The sequence below is a fragment of the Lipotes vexillifer genome, unplaced genomic scaffold, assembly GCF_000442215.2.
Source record: "Lipotes vexillifer unplaced genomic scaffold, Lipotes_vexillifer_v1.1 scaffold1396, whole genome shotgun sequence".
Lineage (NCBI taxonomy): Eukaryota > Metazoa > Chordata > Mammalia > Artiodactyla > Lipotidae > Lipotes > Lipotes vexillifer.
In genome coordinates this window covers 1,583,696-1,608,142 of record NW_006777671.1, presented here as the reverse complement: position 1 = coordinate 1,608,142, position 24,447 = coordinate 1,583,696, and the positions used below count along the sequence as shown (strand labels likewise).

Genomic DNA, 24,447 nt, shown 5'->3' with positions numbered 1-24,447 from the left:
AAAAAATAAACAAATAAACAAACAAAAAAAAATAAACAGTGCCTGACAAATAATCTCCTGGGGACACAGATGAGTGTCCTGTGAGCAGCTTAGTTCAACAGCGCATGCTTCTCCTCCACCAGATTTAGGACACAACATTAAAATTCTAGAATGGCCAGAGGAGGTCATTCATTGCTGAATTCCAATATCTGAAAAACAATTGCTTGAGCAGATTGTAAGCGCTTTCATATTTAAAAAGAAAAAAAAAAAAAAAAAAGGAAAAAACAAAAAAACACATACACACAAACCCCAAAGCACTGAAGTTAAGCATTAACAAACGCTTTTCCATATTTAAAAAAAAAAAAAAAAAAAAAAGGAAAGAACAAAAATACACATACACACAAACCCCAAAGCACTGAAGTTAAGCATTAACAAACCAGGTTCATGATTTATGATCAGTATCCAAAAACCCAACTATAAACAATGCCAAGTAGTGCTCCTCAGTATTATTTTTGCAATTGTTAGTCATGTTAAGCATCAAGAAAAAGAAAGTACATCATTGCACATTACAGCCGCCCCCAAAAAAACGGCTAAAACTTTGACACTAGAGAATTGAATAATGTTTGATGCTACATCACAAACAGCTTCTGATGTATATCCTATGTGAAAAGGTCTTTACACATATATGACATTTTCCCTGGATGATGCTTCAGGTCAAATGCCGAGTTATGGCACGAAGAGCATAGAGCAGCTCAGCTTGCATCCGTGCTTCCATTAGAAGTAAATTTACGTGAACCTAGAAATGAAAGTGTTACCAACTTAGTGACCATCATAAACAACTGAAAAAACTTTAATTTCTTTTTTCATATATCAGACATTCACAAATGTTTTACATGGGTATTACAGACACATATACAAACACACAAGCCCGGGCATATTTATGCGTGTACATGATGTAATACTCATAAGAAAACTGTGTTTATAAAAAAAAAGTGAGCAGTAAAAATGACCCCTAAAGTCTTAAAAAGTCCAATAATTTTGTTAGGATCGGTGTTATGTAAAGCCAGTCAATCTTTTGGGTTATAAAATAAAACTAATTTTTACAAATCACAATTTTCCTACAAATTATACTTTCTTCCAGTTGTAAAATTTTATATGGCTAAAAACTCAGCCCCACATTTCTTATAGCCTATGCTTATTCCTTGGAAAGCTTTTAAAAACATTTCTTACTATTTACAGGCATACCTCGTTTTATCATGCTTTGCTTTATGGCACTTTACAGGTACTGTGTTTTTTACAAACTGAAGGTTTGTGGCAACCCTCCGTCAAGCAAGTCTATCGGCATCATTTTTCCAACAGCGTTTGCTCACTTTGTGTCTCTGTGTCACGTTTGGGAATCCTCACATTTCAAACCCTCCACCAGCAAAAAGATTATGACTCACTGAAGGTTCAAATGATGGTTAGCACTTTTTAGTGATAAAGTATTTTTTTAATTAAGGTATGTACACTGTTTTTTAAGACATAATGCTATTATACACTTAATAGACTACAATATAGTGTAAACATAACTTTTATATGCACCGGGAAATCAAAAATTCATGTGACTCCCTTTATTGTGATATTCACTTTAGTGCAGTGGTCTGGAACCAAACCCATAATATCTTTGAGGTATGCCTGTACTTGGGAGATATTAAAGTGAAAATGTGAAGTTTAAAGCAGTTTAGAATTAGTGTCTGGTACTCAGATATGCATAGCTTGCCTAGAGTCTTTCAGATACAGCTGTGAACAAGCACCTAACTTTTTTGGGGGGGGATACAGCTCATCCGATAGGTTAAATTATATACCCACATATTTTCAAAATTTTTGCAAAGAAATATGTTGTGATATATTTAGATTATTTTGATATCTTTCTATGGGTTAGATGTATTGTTGGATCTATTTTGTTGATGAGTAAGGAGAATTTCTAGATACCACCTAGTAAAGGGAGAAAATCTAATGCAAACATATAAGCAGAGCATAGCGATCCATCTCAGAGAGATGCTGGAGGCAAATGGGTATTTATATGATGTGTGATCGGCTCTAAGACTTCAAGAAAGTCTGCCAGGGATTGAGGTCATAACATTCTTTATCAAAGTCAGATGGTTATTGAGTGAATATTAGGACCCTAAAAAGGTTTTCTTACTCTCAAGCTTAGAAACTGTGATATAAATGGAAGATTCGTGGCCTTGAAGGTCAAAGACCTAGGATTTATAGCCATACTTATACTGTACTAGTATATTGGTAAAGATCCTTAACATTTATTAGGTCTTAAATAAGGATTCCTATATATTTCAATCCAAAGAAATGTCCTCATATAATAACATATTTGGCTTAAAGATCCAAATCCATTATATTGTCAAAATACCAAATTACCAAATTGGAGTGAGAAACCCTTGTTCTAAGAGGTTAACTGTAATGGCTAGAGTGAAAGAATCTCTAAATGGATATGCCTTCTGGGCATACAATAATATACAATTATAGCTCACACAACATCTCTGAAGGTTTGATTTTTACTAGTAGGATGGTGGACAGTTTCCCAAATGTACTTGTAAAATATCAATATTCAGATCCAATCTTTCAAAGGTCAGTGCTAAACTTTTACTTTATACAGCACACTGGACCAAACACAGAACCAAAATTTAATTAATACTCAATAAACCCTAATTTAAAATCACTGAAAGAAAAACAGATGGCCAGATGATGCCACTTCCATTTCTTTGATGGAGGTAATTTATTAATATTTTCATGTATAATTTTTTCATAATCATTACTTCTTATATTGAATATTTGTCCTCGGTAAAAGGTTTAGTCATGAAACACACCTTTTCTGAGTGTTTGAACTGACGCCAGTAACTATCATACATGCGCTTGGTAGTCCTCTCAGGATAGCAGGTCACTGTCTTAATGTAAACCTTCAGGCTTCGTTCAAGTAATTGATTAACTTCTCCATAATCATAGTCATCATACCTATAAGCAATATGACAACAAGCTTTAGAATGACAGAATCAAAATTTCTGATTTCTAAAATTATACCGAGACACAATAATTATCTAGTAATTAAATACCAAAAGCTCATTCGTTAATTCACCTAACAAATAGTTACTGAGTGTCTATTATGTGCCATGTTACTCCCCTAGGCACTGGTGATACACAGATGAACAAAATAGACAAAAATCACTGGACCCGTGGAATTTAAATTCTACTGGAGAAAAAAGAAAGAAATGAAAAAGAAAACCATACAATGTATCAGACAGTGATAACTGCTATGGAGATAAAATGCAACTGGAGGCTGGGAGGGGAATTGTGATTTTAGACAGAGCGGGCAGGAAGGCTTCTCCGACATGCTGACATTTGAGCCCTAAGGCAGGAGTCTAGGGCTTCCCATTTCAAGGAAGAGAGGATAATCAATTGCGTCCAGTGCTACTAACTAGTCAAAGAAGATGCTACTGAGAACTGACCATGGCAAGGAGCTATGCAGAGGTCACGGACAACCTCAGTAAGAGCAGCTTTGTTGACATAACAGGAGTAAAAGCCTGATACTGCAGTCGGTTCACAAGAGAATGGGAGATGAGAAAATGGTGACAGTAGACATACAAAGCTTTTTCAAAGAGATTTGCTGTGCATGGGAGCAGAAACATGAGGCAATAGCCAGAGGGAATAGAAGGATGAAGAAAGGATTTTTTTTTTTGAGATGATGAGAGAAATAATAGCATGTTTATATACTGATGGGAAAGATCTGATTAAGAGAGTAAAGTTGATTATGCAGGAGGGAGAAGGGAGAATTGCTAGAACAGGGATCTTTTGAAGATGAGAGGAGATGGGATTCTATGCCTAAGAGCACAGGAGTATAGACAGTTCATCCATAATATGAGAGAAGAAAGAGCAAACAGGCACAGAGGTAGATACAAGGGTAAATGTAGTAGTGGGAGCTTGTGGGATTTCTCTTCTATATTTTCTGTTACTTTCTAACCCAAACATAATGCTTAGTTTAAAAAAAAAAAAGCCTCCAGGATTTTATATAAACTTTATTTAGTAGCATCCAACAGAGAAAAATAATCACCGTAATATTTGTTATTTATTGTCTTGAGCATAATAAATATTTATTACAACTGAATTAAAATCTATTAGTGTTTATTTTTCTTAATTAGGTTGGCATAATATCCATTTTAAAGTGTGATGATTCTTTCTAGAATGGTAAATGGGCAAATAGCAGATTTATTATTTACCATTGTAATAGTGTCCTTTGGGTGGACTATTTCATTATTAGTTGATTTTTCAGGAAATTTGGGATCTTTTAAAAAGTTATAGAAACCACGTTGCTTAACAAATTGAATTTTAATTCCATTCCATAAAGCCTTTCTGATACTATATCAGAAAGGATATAGTATAGAGTCAACTGAATGTATCCATTCAGTTGACTGAATGAGGATTTTCCTCAGTCAACTGAATGTATTCATTCAGTCGACTGAAGGGGATTTTCTCTTTCTGCAAATCCCTCTCCATAAAAGTCTTCAAAACCCAGCTCAAAAAGGATGTTCTCCGAAAGAGCTTTCTTGATTAGGCCATTCAGTCTCATTCACTCATTGACTCCCTGTCCTCTCAATTCTAATTTTCTAAATTTAGAGACCACTAATTTATATTGACTTACAGTTTCGTTTCAGTGTTCTTATGTGAGCTTATGTGAGCTTTATGAGGGAGGACTCTACCCTAGTTTTATTTATACCTTAATTACCATTCCTCCAAAAACTAACCAACCAAGCAACCAACCAACCAGCACTTCTTACTGCCATCTAAAGGGACATAATATATACATTTTTAAATGTCCAGTTCGTCCAGTAAGGTTTCTCAAATTGAGTGATTCTCTCCTATCCCCAATGATTACTGATATTCTTTTCCCTCCTTAGTAGATTCTAACCACGATAGTTATATATGCATGTTAAGGTTCGTAAGAGTTAAACAAAGAAAATGCTTTTCTATAAGACAGAATTAATTTTTAAAAATCAGAAGTCCACATGTAATATTTTCTCCCCAGAAGCATATACTCCTCAATGGGATAGAAGTAAGATGCATGCCAGAATTTTCACTTAGAAACATATAAAACTGTCTCCATGATGACCATACCTGATTCCGAACATACAGTGAACGTAGTTAAATAAAGCTCTGCGCAGCATGGTTGTGTCAACATCCTCATGGGTGGCCATAGTGTTATAGGTGAGATTGTAGACCATGCGGAACTTCTCATCAAGAAGATGTCCAATGTCAGAATAAAGTCTGTTCACCAGGGAGAACCCATGATTTTCCCAGGTATAGTCCTAAAATAATAAAAGGTATCTCCAATTACAAAATGGTCACCCTCCATTTAACGTCTATGTTTTTAAGTATAACTACTGAAGCAAGTAAGTGGAGATATTTCAAAGTCCGTAATTCTTTCACTAATTCCAAGTTTGTAGCTTTACCAAGAATGCTTCACATCAGTTTGTAGATGGGAGTGCTGTGCTGTTTCCTCGGTGGGTCCAGGGTTTGGCACACTGGTGATGAACTCTGGTTACCTCCTGTCGTCAAGTACTATGCAAACTATGCCGTCATTTGGAAGGACCCCAGAAGACCTTGGAATACTCCTATGTGACTAAACCTACTCAGTGACACGGATGGTTAGCAGATCATATGAAGCAAGCACAGAGGAGTCTGTCTTTATTCACACTCATACTCTTTTTATGAACCACATCATTACTATGGCTCTTTTCTAGGGCTGGGGAGGGGGTGGCCCTTAAGCCGTAACTACTGGTGTATATGATCTTATTACAAAATGCCTTTTTATTATAAATGTGAACATAGCACTCGATTTCCTCCCTGCCCTCTCCAAAAAAGGACATTATACAACTATCATGTAATAATGCAAGTAACTGAATAAAGCAGTTTCCTTTTGCCTTCTAAGGGAGTTAATGTTGAAATAATAATCCATCAACTGGGACATCAAATTAGACAAGGCCGAAAACTAGGTTAAATAAAGATATTTACAGATTCTATCAAAATATTAATTTATTTAGAAGTCAATTTATTTACATTTCAACATTTCACAATTAAAATGACAGTATCTCTTCTCCAGTTTCTCTGAATTAAAGGCATCTCATACCTGAGCTCGGAATGTTGGCAAATGCTCCTCTCCTCGTCTGGCAAAGTCTTCATACCCAAAACCAGGGTCTTCGATATATCGGGAGACATCAGATGTTATAATCATGTCATCCTCAAAATCTAAGGACAATAATGAACAACCTAGTGTTAAGGAAACCATACGGCGTTAGAACAAATGAATCAGCTTCATTTTCCTCCACTTTTTCGCTTAGCTTTTCCATGGCTTTCCAAAGTGACAATATTGACTACATGGCTTAAATTCACATAAAATATCTTTAGCTGACGTTTTGAATACAACTTCATTACCAAATATTGGCAATCGTAACATTCAGCTGTAGTAACCCAGGCAAAAAATTGACTAAATATCTAAATAGTAGTAGTCAAGGATCAACACATGTGTTTTACTTATTTAGAAAAGGAAGATAGCAGGCCTTTGAATATAAAGCTTAAAAAATTTTTTGATCTCTCCAGGGGATGAAGTAGGATGTGGGGAAAGAGAAGGGATGAAGGTGAAAGACCACTTAAAATTGAGTTTAATGTTAAGATGAATTTTATTAAAATTAGATGGTGTTTCATCTGGATGTATTCACAGTGAAAATTAGTTCAATAGAGTTCATTTTTAGCTTACAAAGAGGCATCCAGGGAGAACTTGTAAGCGTTCACAATAGGGAGGAAAGTAGACTTTTGGGTACCACTATTATTCCCTTAGTTGATTTGGGTGCTAGTTAAACAGGAAGGATCAGTTTGTGTGTAAAGTTCATTAAGTTTTACACCTAAGATACATGCGCTTTTCTGTGTACATGAAAACAACAAGGTATACAACATATGAAGTAAACAAGACTGCTTCTGAGACTGTGATTAGAATATTTTCAAAATGGCATTCAGAAAGACAGAAGACTATAATGATATTTTAAGACAGTTGACTTCTGTATACTTGATAATATTAAAAATTTACCACTGAAAAATTGTAAATGCCCAATGCATGTTAATTTGATTTAAAGATAATTCTTTTTTAACTTATTTTTTTTTCCTAGGTTAGTCTGTCTTTATAATTACTCTTTTTCTGATTTCAACCACTAAAAGGGAATGAACAACCTTTATTTACTACCTTCTACTCTAGAAAATGAACACATATTTTTCAAAATAAAACACTAGTTTCTTCCACATAAAGAACAGTATTTTCCTAATAAGTGTTTTAATTAACATTAAATAAATTTAACATTTAATAAATAAATAAATATTAAATAAGTAGTTAGTGAAACAATTTTGTGACATAATAAAAATTATACTCCTCAAGTGGACAGTCTTGAGAAGCTTAAAATACAAGTGCAATTACAGTAATTCATCTGAAAGACCTAATAGACTAGTAGTACCTGAATTATCTTTAATCTTTGCTATTCATGAAAATCCTAGCAACTATTCTTTTCTCATGAGTTTTGACACCTCCTTAGTTCCCTTGGCATGGACTAATTAGGGTGCTTAATATAGGCAGGAAAGCTCAAGTGCCCAGGCTACCCCACCTAGGAAGCAGCTTATTAAAATCTTACGTAACTTATTACACATAAAGAGAAGAAACTAGCATTTGTTGAGTACTTACAATATACCAGATACTATGCTATGTACTTAATATCTATTTTTTCATTGTTTCATTAATATGAAAAGAAATATATACTTAAGAAATAATATGAAAATAAATATATACTTAAGAAATAAAACTAACTGTAATTTACTAATACCATTATCAGTACTGAGTGTCAGTAACGAATACAGTGTGGGTTAGTTTAAGATGATGTGGGAAACTTGTAACCATTAAACTACTTAAACTGATCTGAAGCTTTTAGGTGACTTGCAGTTCTCTGAAGAGAAAGCTCAGGCTTCTTCCCACCCAACCCCACAACCACTGCCCTGTCTCCCTGTGCTCCAGCCTCTGTTCAGATAAATAGAAACACTTAAAAAATGGTGTCTTCACTGCATTATCTCCTAACATGTATGGACAAGGTTATGCTTTCCTGAATTCAGTTCATCACATAATAAATATAAATGAAGCCAAAAATGTAAAATGTAGTAGCAATCACTGAAGCTGCTATGAAAACTAGGAGTCTTGCGGGTTAAACCAAGACCAGTGAGTAAGTCTCTGATAAATACGTTCTATAAACTTATTTTATTTCCCAGTTCTATAAAATAAACTTATTTTATAGAACTGATAAATAAGTTCTATAAAATAGCTCCTCTCTTGAAGTGATCTTCCCCCCCACACTGTACAGCCAGGTGGTCTAATTTGGCGGACATTGATCCTGGAGTTGACTATTACACAGCTGGCTCCTTTGACTTTGCTCTTAGCTTTTGTTTTGCTCATATATATTTCTAAATTGTCACAGGAACTTTAAACATTTTAAAATAAACAATAAAGAGTAAAACCAAATATGATAGAATTTATCCTACAAATAATATCCATCTATTCATTTTCAAATTAGGAGTCAGTCAAGATCTGTGTTCTAGACAATTTTGTCCATAGAAGGAAATATACAAAGTTCTCTCACACTACAAATATTTTTTCCCTAAATTTACCTTAAGAAGTTAAGTTAAAAAAAAAATGTGTCTGATCGGCAAATCTAAAACTCTAATCTTAATTCTATCTAAACAAATATTTCAAACTCTGGACTCAAAATATTATTTTACATATTACCTGCATTCTTCTGAGGTGGCTACTAATATACTACAAAAAATACTATGTTACAGTAATGGAGCACCATTCTAACTTGGAAAAAAAGAAAACAATAAAAGCTAGTTAACTCTGTTATCAAGCTACAGAATTCTCCCCTTGTAGAACAATTTAAACATTTATTTTCTCCAAGAGGTTTGAAAAACTATTCTTAGAATCTCTGCATGGAACCTAAACTGATCAAACCAAGAGGCTTGTTATAGGGAAAAATAAATTTCTATTTCCATTTTAAAACGTAGTAAGTCTATAAAAGTAACTCAGCCACATACTGAGTCATTTTTCTGTTATCTTTGTGTGACCAGCAAATTTAGTACTGGGAATGGTGAAGAGTTAATAATGAAACAATTTATTTCCTTGAATAATTTATAAATGATGCAGCCTTTTCTGTTAAAATCAGAACATAATTTTTGGCTAGGGTCTAAGACTTGCTAGTCAAAATTCACTATAGAAACTAGAAGTCCTTGCTCAAGGGTCCAAGAAGGTAAAGACTGGGATTCTAAAATATATTTTCAATACTAAAAAAAGAAACCTAAAAGAAATAAAACATTTATATGTCCTTTAAGCTCTAATGGTCTTAGAGAAGCTTTAAAAAATTAATGTCTATGCCATGTTTCACCGCTATTCAGCTCCAAGTATTTTCTAACCATTGTAACTTTTTCTTTCACTCTGTGCTATTTAGAAGTATACTGCTTAATTTCTAAACACTTGAGAAGTTTCCAGTTATTTTTGTTACTGATTTCTAGCTTACTTCCATTACAGTCAAAAGTTATGCTCCATGAAATTTTAATCTCAAAATTTGTTGATATTTGTTTTATTAACAGTATATGGTTGACATTGGGAAATTTTCTATGTGCACTTGAAAAAATGCTATATGTTGCAGATTGGGATATAGTGTTCTATATATATCAATTAGCTAAAAGTGTGCTAAATAAGTTTAAATACTCTCTGGATTTTTGTCTACTTACTCTTTCAGTTATAAAGAGGTGTATATTAAAATTCTTCATACATACACACAAAAATTAATGTCTAAAAGCGAATAGATATTATTAACCTTAATACAATTACATTTTAAAATATTGGTTTACCTAGAAGGCTCATTACTTTCCTTTGTCCCATTTGTTTTCCCTGGATGATTTTTATAAACAACGTTTTTGATTTTAACTCCCAAATATATGCTGATAACTTCCAAAACTTTATCTTGAGCTTAAAACCCTCTCCTGATCAACACTTGCTGCTCCAAGTGTGGTTTGCTGACCAGCAGCACGGGCATCACTTGGAGACGTGATAGAAATGAGGCTTCTCAGGTCCTGGCCCGGATGGACCAAATACAAATCTGCATTTCAACAAGATTCCTCAGTGACTCAAGTGCACATTAAAGTTTGAGAAGCACTGTACTAGATGTCTCCAGACTGGAAGCTTTAGAGACATCGCAACCCAACATGTTCAAAATAGGGCAGGTTACTTGCTCTTTAAGGTTAGAAAGGTCATCATGATAAGGCCTCTACCTACCTAATCAGCTTCCTCCTCACATTACCTACCTCATGAGTTACACGTCCTAATGCAGAACCACTTGCTTCTGCACCCACCATCCTGTTTCCTTACCACCGTGCCTTGGCTCAGGCAGGTATGCTGTTCACCACCAACTCCCCATCCCCCAGTCACTGTCAGACTCCCTTGCACTCAAGTCTCTAAGATTTAGCTTCGAGCCAAGCAGCTGGAGGAAGTCCTCCTCTAGAACCCCTTCTGTCCACACTCCTCCCCCACCACGACTGGGTCCATATACCCTTCACATTCTGCCATGTATTGTAATTATTTCTTTCTCTCCCAATAGCAATGAGAGCCCCCCCCCCCCAGAGGGCAGGAATCATGCCTTATTTAGCCTGGAAACCTTAGTACCTACCACCCTGCTGAGATTACATAGGGTACAATAAATGTTTGTAGTATGAATAGTAAATCAATAACCAAAACAATAAGCTTCTTTATATTTGGCATTTCCTGCTGGTTAGAAGCTCTGAGAAATTATTATTAAATATACTCAGTTTGGTAGATAAAATCCTTCATAAAAAAAAATCATCGGGAAAATGATAAAAGGGGTTCTTGTTCTTCCTGGTAAAACTTCTGAGAGCTATTGGTCAACGCTATATTTAACAAATAAGTCATGGCCAAATCAATTACCCTCAGGATTTATGAGACTGACTAGCTTTATGACTAGTCATTTTGAAGCCCTCTTTTAAACCAAGGGAACTCTAAAAATAAATGTTATGTAGATTGATGACTTTGAAGGGTTTAAGCTTTCAAAGTCTATTGAGTCTATGCTATTTTAATAACATTTACTATGTGGTGTTCAATATCTCTTTTAGTCATAATTGCAAAGTTTCCCTCCTATTTCAAAGTCTCTCAGAGTATTAGGAAAAAAGTGTGTTCTTAAGACTTGAGCAAAGAAGCCTAGCTTTTAATACAGAATGAATTCCTCCAAATTCAATCTAAGAAAATGACCTAAATAATATATTTTTATAAAATTCCAAAGGTTTCTCCAAAGAAATGCAAATGCAAGTGCAGTATAATTTTAGAACTAATCTGGAAAAAAGTGGCAGTGTGAGAAGAATCCTCCCACATAACTCCCCACCCACAAAAAAGGCAGAGATATTTCTTACAAATTACATCTGTCGAAACAGAATTTTACTTATCATTAAAAAAAATTACAAAAGTAGGATGGATTAAATATTACTATCTAACCTTACAAGCAACTGGTCTGCTCTGAAAAAACATTTTATCCAGGATAGAATATGAACTACAAAACTGAAGTACCTCGCAACTGAATCTGAAATATATTCAAAGATACGCCAACATAAGAGGGGAAGCAGTGGCATCAGGGTCAGGTAGAGGAGAACTAAATGAAAGGAACGTGGTAGTAAAACCGTTTGGACATATCCATATGGAAAATACTGAAGGTGGTCTGTCAGGGTTCTAAGAACAACTAAAAGGCAAAGACAGTGAAATAAAAAAGCACCTGAATGAGGAAATGAATGAAAAGTATCTCCGGAGACCACAAAAAGACTTTCTTTCTTCTCCTTCTCAAAGCGAGTGGTCATTTCTTCCTGAGATGCCTCTTCATCTTCCCTTTCTTCTTGAAGCCTTTTCATTCTTTCCATTAAGGCCTCTAGCTCACTTAGAGAATCGACGATCTGGAGCCAGAGAAGATAATATTGGGTGTTATTAATATTAAAAGTTGTTCCAGTCAATGTCTCCATCTCCCAATGTCGCCTTATGCATAGTGGCACTAGCAGAGTTATTAAGTTCCTAAGTGGGTTTTCCAGTAACTCCAAAGAAAATCATATGACAAAATTAAACATTTTCAGAAGTGTAGTGTTTTTGCCTCAGCTATAAATACAGAAAGTTTATATGAATGGATTTATTTAATCTAGAATTCTAGAATTTGGTATATATTAAATTACATTATCACTTATTTTGAAAATTGAGGCAGCCTTACGATTTGTAATATGATTTGTAATCTATTTGCTTTAAAAGCTTCCTTAAGACAATTCAGAACTTCAGGTACAGGTTAAATTTTTACAGTAATAAAAATTATACGAAATATTTCAAGTACATAATATCCTGTTTAATCAGATAAATTCACTAGATTTTTTCTTTTCTTTTTTTTTTTTGCGGTACGTGGGCCTCTCACTGTTGTGGCCTCTCCCATTGCGGAGCACAGGCTCCAGACACGCAGGCTCAGCGGCCATGGCTCACGGGCCCAGCCGCTCCGCGGCACGTGGGATCTTCCTGGACTGGGGCACGAACCCGTGTCCCCTGCATCGGCAGGTGGACTCTCAACCACTGCGCCACCAGGGAAGGGAAGCCCTCTCTAGATATTTTTAACGTAGCAAGTTAAAAGGCAAAGTAGTAAAGAAAACAGTTAAGAAAACTAACCCCAAAGTTGCTGCCTGTTAGAGATGCATTCTCTATGTTGTTGTCATTAGCGAGATCACACACACAGAAATTGTTGACTGATATTAGCCTGAATCCATTGGAGATTTCTGGATCTCTTTCTGGATTGATGCCACTACCAAAAACAAAGCTTGCCAAAGCATGATAATGTGCCAGTAGGACCACGGCATGTACCAGTTCGGGCAGAGACCAATTATTTTCTCCAGTTTTGACAAGTTTCTGAAATGAAAAAGCAAATCAGAGTAAAAGTGAAAATCATACAGTGCTACAAAGCAATTTTTAAAAGTATGGAAAAATCTATAAAATTTCACATGTCCATTTATAATACTTAAAATTCCCTTTAAAAATGTGTCATATATTAAAGATACAGCTTTGCTCAAACAATGTTACATTAAACCTATCAAACCTAACAGCAGAAGTACGTCGTGGCTTCTCTGAAATTCCTTATATATACAACGGAACTTCTGCTTCCAAAGCACTTTTACATATTATGCTATTTTAATAAGGTATTTTAGAGAATCCAAGAACACTGAAGCTACTTTAAGTAGGGAAGGGACTTTAAAGATTCTCTAGCAAAATCATTCATTTTAAGGTTTTAAGGTAGAGACTCTACCTTAAAAATCACATAAAAATTTATTCAGTAAGTTAACTTTTAGTTATCTTTTAGATATCTTCTCTGACGGAAGAACCTATAGCAGATGAGAGAAACTGTAGAATACTAGCTCACATTTGAAAGGACATAAAGAATATCAAAGCACTTTTTTATATGCTATTTTACTGGATCCTCCAGATGAATGATGGAATCATAAGTGAAGCCATTAAAAGCAGTAATCCCTTCAATACCAATTCCAGCTGTTAATCTGTCAGGGATCCTCTCCCATCCATCTCTGTCTATCTGTCTGTCTGTCTCTTTCTCAGTGCGTGTGGATGTGTGGGGATATGTCCTGCTGTGCCTTCACCCCCCACCCCACCACAAATGTAAAACTTTTATTTGTTTCACTTCACAGCTAAAACCCAAAACCAAAAAACTGCTTTTGCCTTACTCTCCATTATTCAACTACATACAAATTTAATACCAAAAGCTCAGGGGAAAAAAAGGGAAAATCAATCATATTCTACCACTCTAATGTAACTTTTACATATCTTCTTTTATTTTTATAAGTAGTATTATATAATCCGAGTATACATACATTTTTATCTGCTTTTCAAACTTTTTGAAAAGTGCAATGTTCATGGGGCTCCACTGTCTTCTATTAATTATTAAGCATGGGCTATATTGTAGCCCAGGACTACATCTCCATTCCCTTACACATTAAAATTGCTATAACTTTGTTCATATTTTTATAAACAATCCCTAATAGATAATAAAAGTCTGAGAGTATGCATATTGACAAAAGCTAAGTTTGGTTTAACTGGGTAAATAACTAACAAAATGAGGAAAAAACAAAACAAAACAAAACAAAACCAAGGACATTTCTGTGCATTAGAAGCAGGGATTTTAAATACCTAAGGCTTCTACTGATAATGATTTAGATGATGACTCCTACTTATTGAATAGTTACCAAGTGCCAAGAACAGTGCTAAGCATATTATACAACAACCTCACCCTGGAGGCCTTTCAAAGACACTCCTTTTGAAGGGCAAGTGCTCCAGTCAATCACAGTTCTCTCTCTTATCTAAGTTCTAGTTTCTAGAGGCATGTAAGCATACACACACTAGCTGGCAAATCATTTTTATTTGCAAAACCACTTTTTCAAAATCTTAAAATTTTGAAATGTTAGAACTAGAAAAGAGTTCTAAATTAGGAAATGTTAGAACTAGAAAAGAGTTTAGAACTCATTTAATCTAGGTCCCTCATTTTATAGAAGGGTGAACTACCAAGGCCCACAGAAGTAAACTTACTAAAGGTCACAAACTTGTGGGTAACAGAGTTAAGAGACTAGAACCCAGGTATCTTATCCTGCTAGTGCATGTTCTTTGTTCTATCTACTGCTTGAAAATAGGAATCAACTTTTCTTATAGCTACTCGCTAAAGCACTAGTAGAAGCTAATTACTGATTACTTGAAGAGAAATATTCATTTACATTTAAATTAAACCCACTGACTTTCTAAATTTATCTTTTCTACACATATTAATACACTATTTTTTATTTTTCAAGTTCCTAATATGCAAGTATTTAAAATTAAGTCTTAAGTAAAATACTTAACTAAAGAATTAACTCTTAGTGAGAATCGTTAGTAAACTTTTTTTTTTCCCGAAAGAAACACTCAGTACCTGAATGTGCTCTTTTGTGATCAGCCAGGGTCGGTGTGCTAACAGCTTGTTTATTTCATTAAGATTTTTCAGTCTTTGTGGTACATATTCCAAACCATTCAACCATTCAGCAATACCTCCTGTCTTTAAAAATTCATCCACATGCATGTTTATTAAGTAAGAACACTGATGTCTAGCTGCAGCCTGAAACACAAAGAAAAAAGTTAGTGGATAAAATACTCATGGTATGGTCTTATTCTACTATTACTAAGCCAATCACTGAGATAGAGTTAATTTTTATAGCTAGTAATTCTTTTCTTACAAAATCCTCTTCCAAAAACTTTCATCACAATGCTGTCATAGATTCTTGAATCAATACATAAAGCTGATACTTTATATCGACCTTACTGTCATCAAAACCTTAAGCTGAGTAATCTTTGTCAAGCTCATCATTTAATAAAACACAGGATGCAGCCCTTTTTTGTTGTTTAAAACTTCAGTGAGAGCATAAACAAATTTAACTGGATAAAAACTAACTCTTGGCTGGCTCTGCTCACTCTGCCAGCCCAGCCGTTCCACTAACCTCTCCAAATATATAGCACTTGCATCTTGTCTTCTTCTTTCCTCCAGCAATAGTCCAACTGTAGCACTGCTTCTATCCTTATTACTCCTGCTGCCTATCATCCCAATTTATAATTCTCCCCACCAAACATTAACTAGCTAACTAGTTTGTACCAACTACTCAACTTAGAAGTGTTAGAGTTCACTTAGGAATTCTTCTCTTATCCAGAGCCTCCTTTGGTGCTGGCTGATACTTTCCTCTTATTTGGCCAAATTAGTGATGTTCATCTTGTAAAGAATGACTAAAATGGCACAAACAACTAGTTTTATATTAATAATAAAACAAAGCTATCAGGAGCAAAAACAAAACTTGTGGGCTACTAGAGATATTACTTTGGACCCTACAAGCATCTTTAATCATAAGAGATGAAACATGGAAAATGACTTTACTAATAATTAAATGAGAAACATTCAGTACATTAAGTGGCTTAAAGCATTCAAAATGTATCCAATGGACTTGGGATCCAAAAGTCCACAGTCTTTTTCAGTTCTTATTTCTACCTAATTATACTTAGCTGTGCACACACATATAATACTAGGAGGGAGAGGGACCAAGTGAGGATGATGTCACGTGAACACAGCGCACCATAATGGCGATGTAGTGCCGGTGCGGTAGAGGAAGGGGGCCGTCCATGCGCAGCATGTAGAACTGGCTCCTCAGGAAGGACTCCAGGTACTGCGTGTGCAGACTCATGACCTGGGTGATGTTGTCCAGGCGACCGGATGTAGAGTATTCTTCCACAAGAAAGTTAGTACGTTCATCCACTGTGTTTGCTTGGACAACCTTCCAATCAAGAAACAAAACAATATCATGATTTTTGTAAACACACCCTTGGTTTACACACATTAGGCCACGATTGAAGCAAATGAATGTTCTTTTTATATTAACAGACACTGAAATTATGTAGTTGCTCATATTAGAAACAGAAATGAAAAAGAAAGCCCATGCATTTTTGGCTCTGGGACCACAATTTATTAAACAACAAATGTCAAATTATCAAACATTATACACACAGCTATGAAATTGGAGAAAAGAAGCTCCCATCTGCTTTGCCAGGCACATAAGGCAAAATTGGGGAGGCAAAAGCGCTGGCATCCGATTACATATATTTACAGTTTTATCTCAATAGCCTATGAAGATACTTAATCACTATATCTTAATACAAGTATTTTCAGACTGATCCTTTGCTTTTTTCATTATTCAACATAAAAAAGCTTTCTGCAGTCTTTTTAGGGACAAAGAAAAATATGATAATTTGTAGGAAAGTGTTAATTGAAAACTTAATAAGGACACTAGAATTCCTATTTTGAGCCTATCATATTAATTACTAAAAACAAGGTAAATTATTACAATGAACATGCTGCATTGGAGAGAATCAAAAGAGCTTTCTCAAAAATAGATTATTTACATATAGTTTTATAAACAATGACAGCTCAGGCGTCATACCAAGAATTGGCTCCGAAGGTGTTAAGAGCTTATTAGCACCGCTTAGAAGGACCCTGCTCTGTGGGAATTAATACACATCAGATGTGTATTTCTCAGATTGGTTCATTATTTATTGGTATTTTAGAATTAGAGTTCTAGACCTAAGAAGAATGTGTCCCTTATTTTAGATAAGGAAACAGGCTCAAGATTAAATTCAACTCATACAGCTATTTAATAGCAGAGCCCAGTCTAAAATCTAATCTTCTAAAGTCCAGACTCATGGTCTTTCCAAAGATCCACACTGCTCTTAAGAAATTCTGTTTACTTTTCAGGGCTGGCTTCACAGTCTCTTCTGAAAATAAGTACAAATTATACAAAGACACTACTGACTGAGGAAAATTTAATCCCAAAGGAAATGTAATGTTTGAAAAGTATAAATTGTGAGGAAATGTTAATTACAATGGTGTAAAAAAGAGGCAATTCCACTTTGGCTCATTATAAAACCGAATATATTTCCATTTGCCCATTTCCTCCCATTTTGTCAACTACAGGGAACCAAGATGATAGTTAAAAATATGATAGGATTAAGATAAACTACATATAATTAGGGACAGAATATTTGCTGTTTTTGTTTTATTTTCCAGCAGCAGATTCTTCTGTTTAACTGATGCCTAAAATACATTAATAGATTCATATGATGCAACAGATCCTGAAAACAGCAGCTGCTTCTGCAAACCAGATTGTCTTCAAATACATACTGTGTAAATGGTTGTGTTTCAGGAAGTCTTTATATATATATGAGGCAATCACTCTGCTAAGAGCAACCCTCTGCTCTATGAGGGAAATAGGACAAGCACAGCAGTTTCTCTAATGAATGGTCACCACCTAGATCAGCCAGTCACTGAGCTCCTGAAACATTACTGTTAACTTTGGAGTTTCATTAGATGGTAAGGTCACTAAAAAGGCAAATGAACATGATGGAATTGCTGACTGTGGCAATGGCCTGGCATGTATTATTATTCAAATTCTACTCATCCCTTCTTTTAAGCGTTGCCTGAAACATAATAGGTACTCTATAAATATGTGTTGACTAATTTCTGAACAATAAAGGAATAATGCTGGTGCTTTAAGATAAATGATATCTTTGCAGCCAATAGTAAATCAATATATATAACCATAGTTAATATGAATTAATAACTCCTTGAAACAGAGAAAAACTCATTTAGTGGTCCTTAAACTTTTCTTAGCCCGAGTATAACTTAGAGGCATCTAGGAATCTACAGGTCCTAAACACTGCTGTGACCTTTCATAGATATATATACCCATTAAATAGGTACACAAATCTTGTATTGATTATAATCTCCTTTGTGTCATTTTACATCCTTTCTTTCAACATTTACCAACTGAACTTCCCACCCTCATCAAAGGTGCAGCTTGGAGTGGAGATTCTGTGACATTCTGTCCCACCAGAGACTTAGAACCAAATGAAAAGATTAACTACTAGTGATATAATATCATGTTTTCTTCAACAGGTTTAGTTGGGAAACTCACTTTTTCATTTCAAAATGTCTTTTCTTAACATTTATGTAACCTATAATCGCCATGAAACACTAGCCATTTTAAAACCTTAAACCTTCAAAATAATATTGTTTTATTATTGTTAGCAGCTTTGTTCAGAAAAGTTATATTTGAAATCAAATATGGTAAAATGTATATTATTCTGACTTTGCAGTACTACCTAACTCCAAAATAAGAAGGCAGATTATTACATGCACAGTCTTTTAAGTGAAGTTGAAAATACCTCTGTGGTTTTCTGACATATAAATAAGAAATAAGAGCAAAACAAAGGTTTACTTCCATGTTAAAAAAATGGAGATATTCTTTGACATAATTAAGCTATTTTTTAAGTCACACTTTATGTATGTTAAGACATCAACTTACTTCCTTCTCTGGAATAAAGGCACTTGGTCCTCTTGTCAAGGGTTGAGATACTCTGATTCTTTTATCCTGTTTTTAAAAGAAAAGTTTTATGTATTAATGATGACTTTCTATGTAAAGTTAAATTGGTGCAGATTGACTGCTAAGGTACTAAAATAAATGGAATAAATAAATAGAATTATGTAAAATCAGAGTAAGTGTTAGGTCTTGGTTCCCCCGCACCCCACCCCCCGCAAAACACAAACAACAACAACAAAAACCCCATATGGCCATTGCATGAACAAGATAATGGGACAGACAAGCTCCTACCACAGTGCTGGGTACACAGTAGGCTCCCCAAATGTCATTTCCCTCAGTAACACTCTACAGCACCATAGATTTTTTAGCCCATATTTGACGTGACTGAAAACCATCAACCTCCATAATAAAATCATATCTAATAATATACTAGTACACTGTTAGACCTCAATTTGAAAGCTAAAGGAAAGGTTAAATTCTAAAAGGATTACATACAACTACCCAAAGCAATGATCTGACTTGTGTTCTTCTTTCTGAATAAAATAGGAATAAGCATATTTAATATAAAGTTTTGAAGCTTTAAGTAAGAAAAATGTAAACCTTGGAGAAGCAGAGGTTAATTTAATATAAGAAATGGAGACTATAGCAATGCTTATTGTTCCACTGCTATTCTATTTAGTATTAACAACTGCTAGATTGCCAGTGGTATGTCTGAGTGTTTAATTTTTTAAGTTTTTAAATTTTTTGCTAAATCGTTTTGGTGTCCCCATTCAATCAGGGACTAACTTCCTTCTCGGTAGGCATGATGAAGAACTCTCAGGCTTTGAAATCCTTTTTAACCAGGAGAAGAGATAGGAGGAATGGCCACTTAATTTTCTATAATAAAAGTGATAGCCTAAGATTCTGAAATAGAAGCCCTCCAAAGTCATTACATAAAAATAGGGACTATGCCATGGTTTATAAATATTATAAAGACTGGGAAACTGAAGAACATGGGAACAGATGTCTGCTGGAAAGGAGTGTTAATATTAAGCTTGCCACCAAGCCCTCCTCAGGAAACTGCTAAAATGAGGAAGCAGCTCTAGGTGGTTCCTATCTGAGGATGGCAATAACTATTTCACATGACCTTGTGTCCTGGCCACAGCCAACTAGACCAATCAACACAGAAGCTGATCTGCAGCCCACGAGTGCCTTGATGAAAAACGTTCTACCCAGACAGAGCTGAGGGTAATTGGCTGGACCAGTAAGATTCTAGAGTACTAGAGTTATAGGAAAGTAATGTAATATGACAGAGAAGAGACACAAAATAGCTCTCAGAAGCAGAGGCAAAGAGAAAACAATGAAGCAGCAGCAGAGTGGCATCAATAGATACCAGCCTCTATGGGAAAACCACTAGAGTTTCTACAGATTCACAAGAGAAGAGCCCAATCATCTCTTCTTTCTCTCCCTTCCCCCTCCCTCTTTTTTCTCCACAAGGTAACCTGAATTTTTTTTGTTCCTTACCATGCAAGAGCCTACCAAACACAAAACAGTTATTTAAATCCCTTACTTCATTAGGAAGCAGTCAGACATTCAACAATTCTTTGACAACCTAATCAGATACTGTGATAGACTGAAGACATAGGGTGAGGAAAACAGATATGGTCCCTGCCCTTGGGAGCCTGGCACACAGTCTTCAACAATTTCAGGGTTCTACTGAAATAAATATATTAAATAATGATCATCTCAAACTGCTAATGTTTCAGAAAGAAGTAGGCATCTAGGTTATATTTGTGATGTGATGACAAATAGATCTCTATCTACTGGTGAAGTGATTAGAAGATTCCATGTAAAAAGGAATAATTTAGAATTTCTAATATTGGTATTTCTTGTCTGCATCAACTATCATCTAAATTTACCTGGAAAAATAATTTAAAAGAAAATAACAGATTTCTTCCCTTTGCTAGCCTTAGTAAATTATAGAAAATAAAATTTCGGATACTCTCTATATAGTATAGCCTAATGCGCTAGTATGTGAAAAGCAATTTCCTTGACAACTGATCATTTCAAATAAACAAAGCAGTCAGAGGAACTGATTGTGAGAACAAATCACAGGTTTGAGGGGAAAAATATCAATAGAGAGATAAGTGGAGGCTTTTATTTATGTGCATAAAAATACATAAAATTCAGAGAAGATACAGGGAGAGAAAAATAAACTAAAAGTGTACAAGGGGACTTTGGAGAAAGAATTATTTATTACTAATATGATTTATTTATAAAAATCATTACTTGATATATTTATCAACTGAATTTACCTTTAAATGTCTGAAATAGTTATTTTGCCTACAAAAATATTTTCTGGAATAGCAGAGAATTAAATCTGAAATACAGTTTCATCACAAATGGAACTGCACACCACTGCACGTAAAAGAATATAACATGTGTTAATTTTAACCAATTGATAAGAAGCAACTGACACGATTTCATTTGTGTCAACATTCATTTGTTCATTTATTCAGCAAATATTCACTGAGCATTCACAATGTGCTAGGCACAGTGGGGACACAAAAAAGGAGTAGATTGGCAAAAATGCATTAACTATATCATATGATATAGTCCATAGCAGATGCATATACAAAGTGATATGGGAAGACATCATTTTATTAATTATCATTTACTTAGTCATTTTCCATTAAAGTTATCTATAGTTTTCACTATTATAAATAATGCTATGATGACTATCTTTGTATAAAGAGACTTGGGGGCACATTTTGTGGTATTTAAAATGGTTTCTTTAGAAAGATTCCCAGATGTGGATTTACTAGGGTTTAGGTTATAAATCTTTAAAGTTCTTGTTGCATACTACCAATATGCTAATGGAAATGTTTTACCAGTTCTATTTTCATCAGCTGAGAAAATGTTCACTTAACCTACTTACTTCAAAAATGAAAAACAGCCTTCAAAAATGTGTTTGAAACTTTTAATTGTATACATATTTGAGGTAAAATTCCTTAAGCAGAGTTGTGATCAGATCTATGTTTTTAATAATACAATTCTGGGAGTGATGTGGTCCCTGGGCCAGAGACAAAAAACAAAAAGAAAAACAAAACAAACAAACAAAACGAAACAAAACAAAAAAACTACAAAAAAACACCCTAAAACAAAAAACAGAACAAAACAAAACCTTAGCTGGGAAGCTAGTGCAATAGCCCAGGGGATAGATGACGTGGCCTCACCTAAGAGAGATATTTATACACTGAAGAGAAGGGAAAACTAACATTTTAAAGTTATACCAGCATGTATCCTTCTTTGGTTATATTTTTAAAATGGCGTCACTATTGAAAGGATCAGCCTACCTCCAGCTTCTGTAAAAGAAGCATATTTTCTGGTGAGGACTCTACTATTGTCTCAGTTGACTGTGTTGCATATTTATAAGAAGGTGAAAAAATTTTTTTTTAACAATCAAGGCAGCTTGTAAATTCTACTTAAAACTCATTTTCCTGAAAGTTTATTCCCCACCTACTTTCTATTTCTGTATGTTTTTAAAGTTGATAAAACACAAAAGAAATAGGATAGCACCATATCCAAAAGATTCCCTTTACAACCATAAGGTGGAGTTCTGGTCCCCTGTAATACCTTGTAATACCTTTCCTCAGCTTTTATTTCAAATCTAAAATGCCCAAGGACTGGGTTCCTACTTTATTCATGTCCTGATTCACTTTTCTGAAGTCTCCAGACCTGTGTTGCCTTATGTGGCAGCCATCAGCCACATGTGACTACATTTAAATTAATTAAAATTAAATAAAGTTCAAAATCCAGTTGCTTAATCATGCTGGTCACATTTCAAGTGCCCAGCAGCCACACGTGGCTCTGGCTCCTACTGTACAGGCCTGTGCAGGCATCTCCATCACAGAAGCTTCCACCATCACAGAAATGCTGCTTGAAACTACATCTGATTTTCTTTTAATCACATCTTCAGGCATTTTAATGCCTTTTTGAAATGTTAAATGACTGCTCTGCAGAGTTTTTGGTCTGATGGTCACACCTACTGAATCCCATAACCAAGCATCTTAATGTAACTGCAGAAATCCTCTCAACCGAATTGAGAGTGAATCCAGACAGAAACAATTTAGGAAAAGAAAACAAAAAAACAACAAAATCAGCCAGTTCTGAGAATCTTCGTCTCAATGTCTGCACATATTACCGTCTGCAAAAAGATATCAAGGACTTTTTTTTTTTCCCCTTTTAAAAAATTACGGTAAAAGAACACATAACATGAACTCTACCCTCCTAACAAGTTAAGTGCACAGTACAGTACTGAAAACAGATGTCCAGAACTTTGTCATCTGGCATAACTGAAACTTTACACCCACTGAACAACAGCTGCCCACACTCTTCAGATCCCAGCTGAGATGCTACCCCTGCAATCACTGGCCTTCTCACCTCCATGGACAATTCACATCTGCTTCTTGCTAGGCAACTCTCCCCTAGCTCAGCTTTCCTAGCACTGAACCATCCAATACACTGACTTCTTTGAACATTTCTACACTCTTCCTAGACATTCCTTGCACTTCCTTCATTAACATTCATTCTCTCAAGGGAGCGTTCTCGTCCATAGCTTCCATCTTCTTGATACAAACAAAACTCTACTGAACTGTTGAGCTTCACTATATTGGGGGGAGGAGGGTGGAGCAGATTAAGGAGAGAGAAGGGCATGTGATGTGAAAAACAAGCAAGCCCTGCAACTGACTGCTGCATCTTTGCTATTGAGCTCAGAGCTAGCTCTGCTCTGCCCTTCCATCTGGCTCTGGGGCATTTTGAACTGCTGGGGCATTTTGGAACCTTAAAATCAACATGTTTCAGACTAATCTCCTACCCTAAACAGGTTGTTCCTCACTTTCCTCTATAAGTTATAAATCACCATACAACACCAGTAACCCTGGCTCTGATTTACAGAGTCATCTTTGACTCTCCATCCTAGGAATATGCATTCAAACAGCTGCTAAATCCTATAATTGCCTTTTCCCCACAAAATCTTTCAGTTACCCTTTCCCCAGCTCCATCTCAATCATAAGAGTGTCTCTCATGCTGAGAAATATTTTCCCATCACAGCTGAGAATCATGTCAATTCTAGGCCCTTGCTTTTGAGGAGATAACACATAAAAATGTAAAAAACTCGCAAAGTACAAGACAAAATAATATCTCATTTTTAATTTTTCTTCTGTCAATTTTCCCTAAAGCATAATAAAACACCCCAAACTGGAACAGCTGTAATATACTTTCTCAACAGATGCTACTCTTTTTTTTTTTTTTTTTTTCAAATCATTGGGATTTATTTTTGGCTGTGTTGGGTCTTTGTTGATGCACATGGGCTTTCTCTAGTTGTGGTGA

The 24,447-nt window shown here is 35.1% G+C and overlaps 1 protein-coding gene across 3 annotated transcripts in view; it reads right to left on the bottom strand.

Moving 5' to 3' along the window:
* Nucleotides 1-415: 415 nt before the first annotated feature.
* The window catches only part of SESN3 (sestrin 3), a 67,921-nt gene continuing 43,889 nt past the window's right edge, over nucleotides 416-24,447 (bottom strand). Inside the window, exons 2-10 of one of the 3 annotated variants that reach the window (XM_007451257.1) lie at nucleotides 19,063-19,128; nucleotides 16,282-16,479; nucleotides 15,096-15,278; nucleotides 12,803-13,039; nucleotides 11,883-12,057; nucleotides 6,152-6,270; nucleotides 5,140-5,330; nucleotides 2,841-2,985; nucleotides 416-775 (exon numbers count right to left, since the gene is read on the bottom strand). In XM_007451257.1, the coding sequence (XP_007451319.1) occupies nucleotides 689-775; nucleotides 2,841-2,985; nucleotides 5,140-5,330; nucleotides 6,152-6,270; nucleotides 11,883-12,057; nucleotides 12,803-13,039; nucleotides 15,096-15,278; nucleotides 16,282-16,479; nucleotides 19,063-19,128 (1,401 nt within the window). In that variant the 3' untranslated portion in view covers nucleotides 416-688. Of the gene's footprint in view, nucleotides 776-2,840; nucleotides 2,986-5,139; nucleotides 5,331-6,151; nucleotides 6,271-11,882; nucleotides 12,058-12,802; nucleotides 13,040-15,095; nucleotides 15,279-16,281; nucleotides 16,480-19,062; nucleotides 19,129-24,447 lie in introns of those variants that run through there. The other 2 variants (XM_007451259.1, XM_007451258.1) reach the window with 2 other exon arrangements.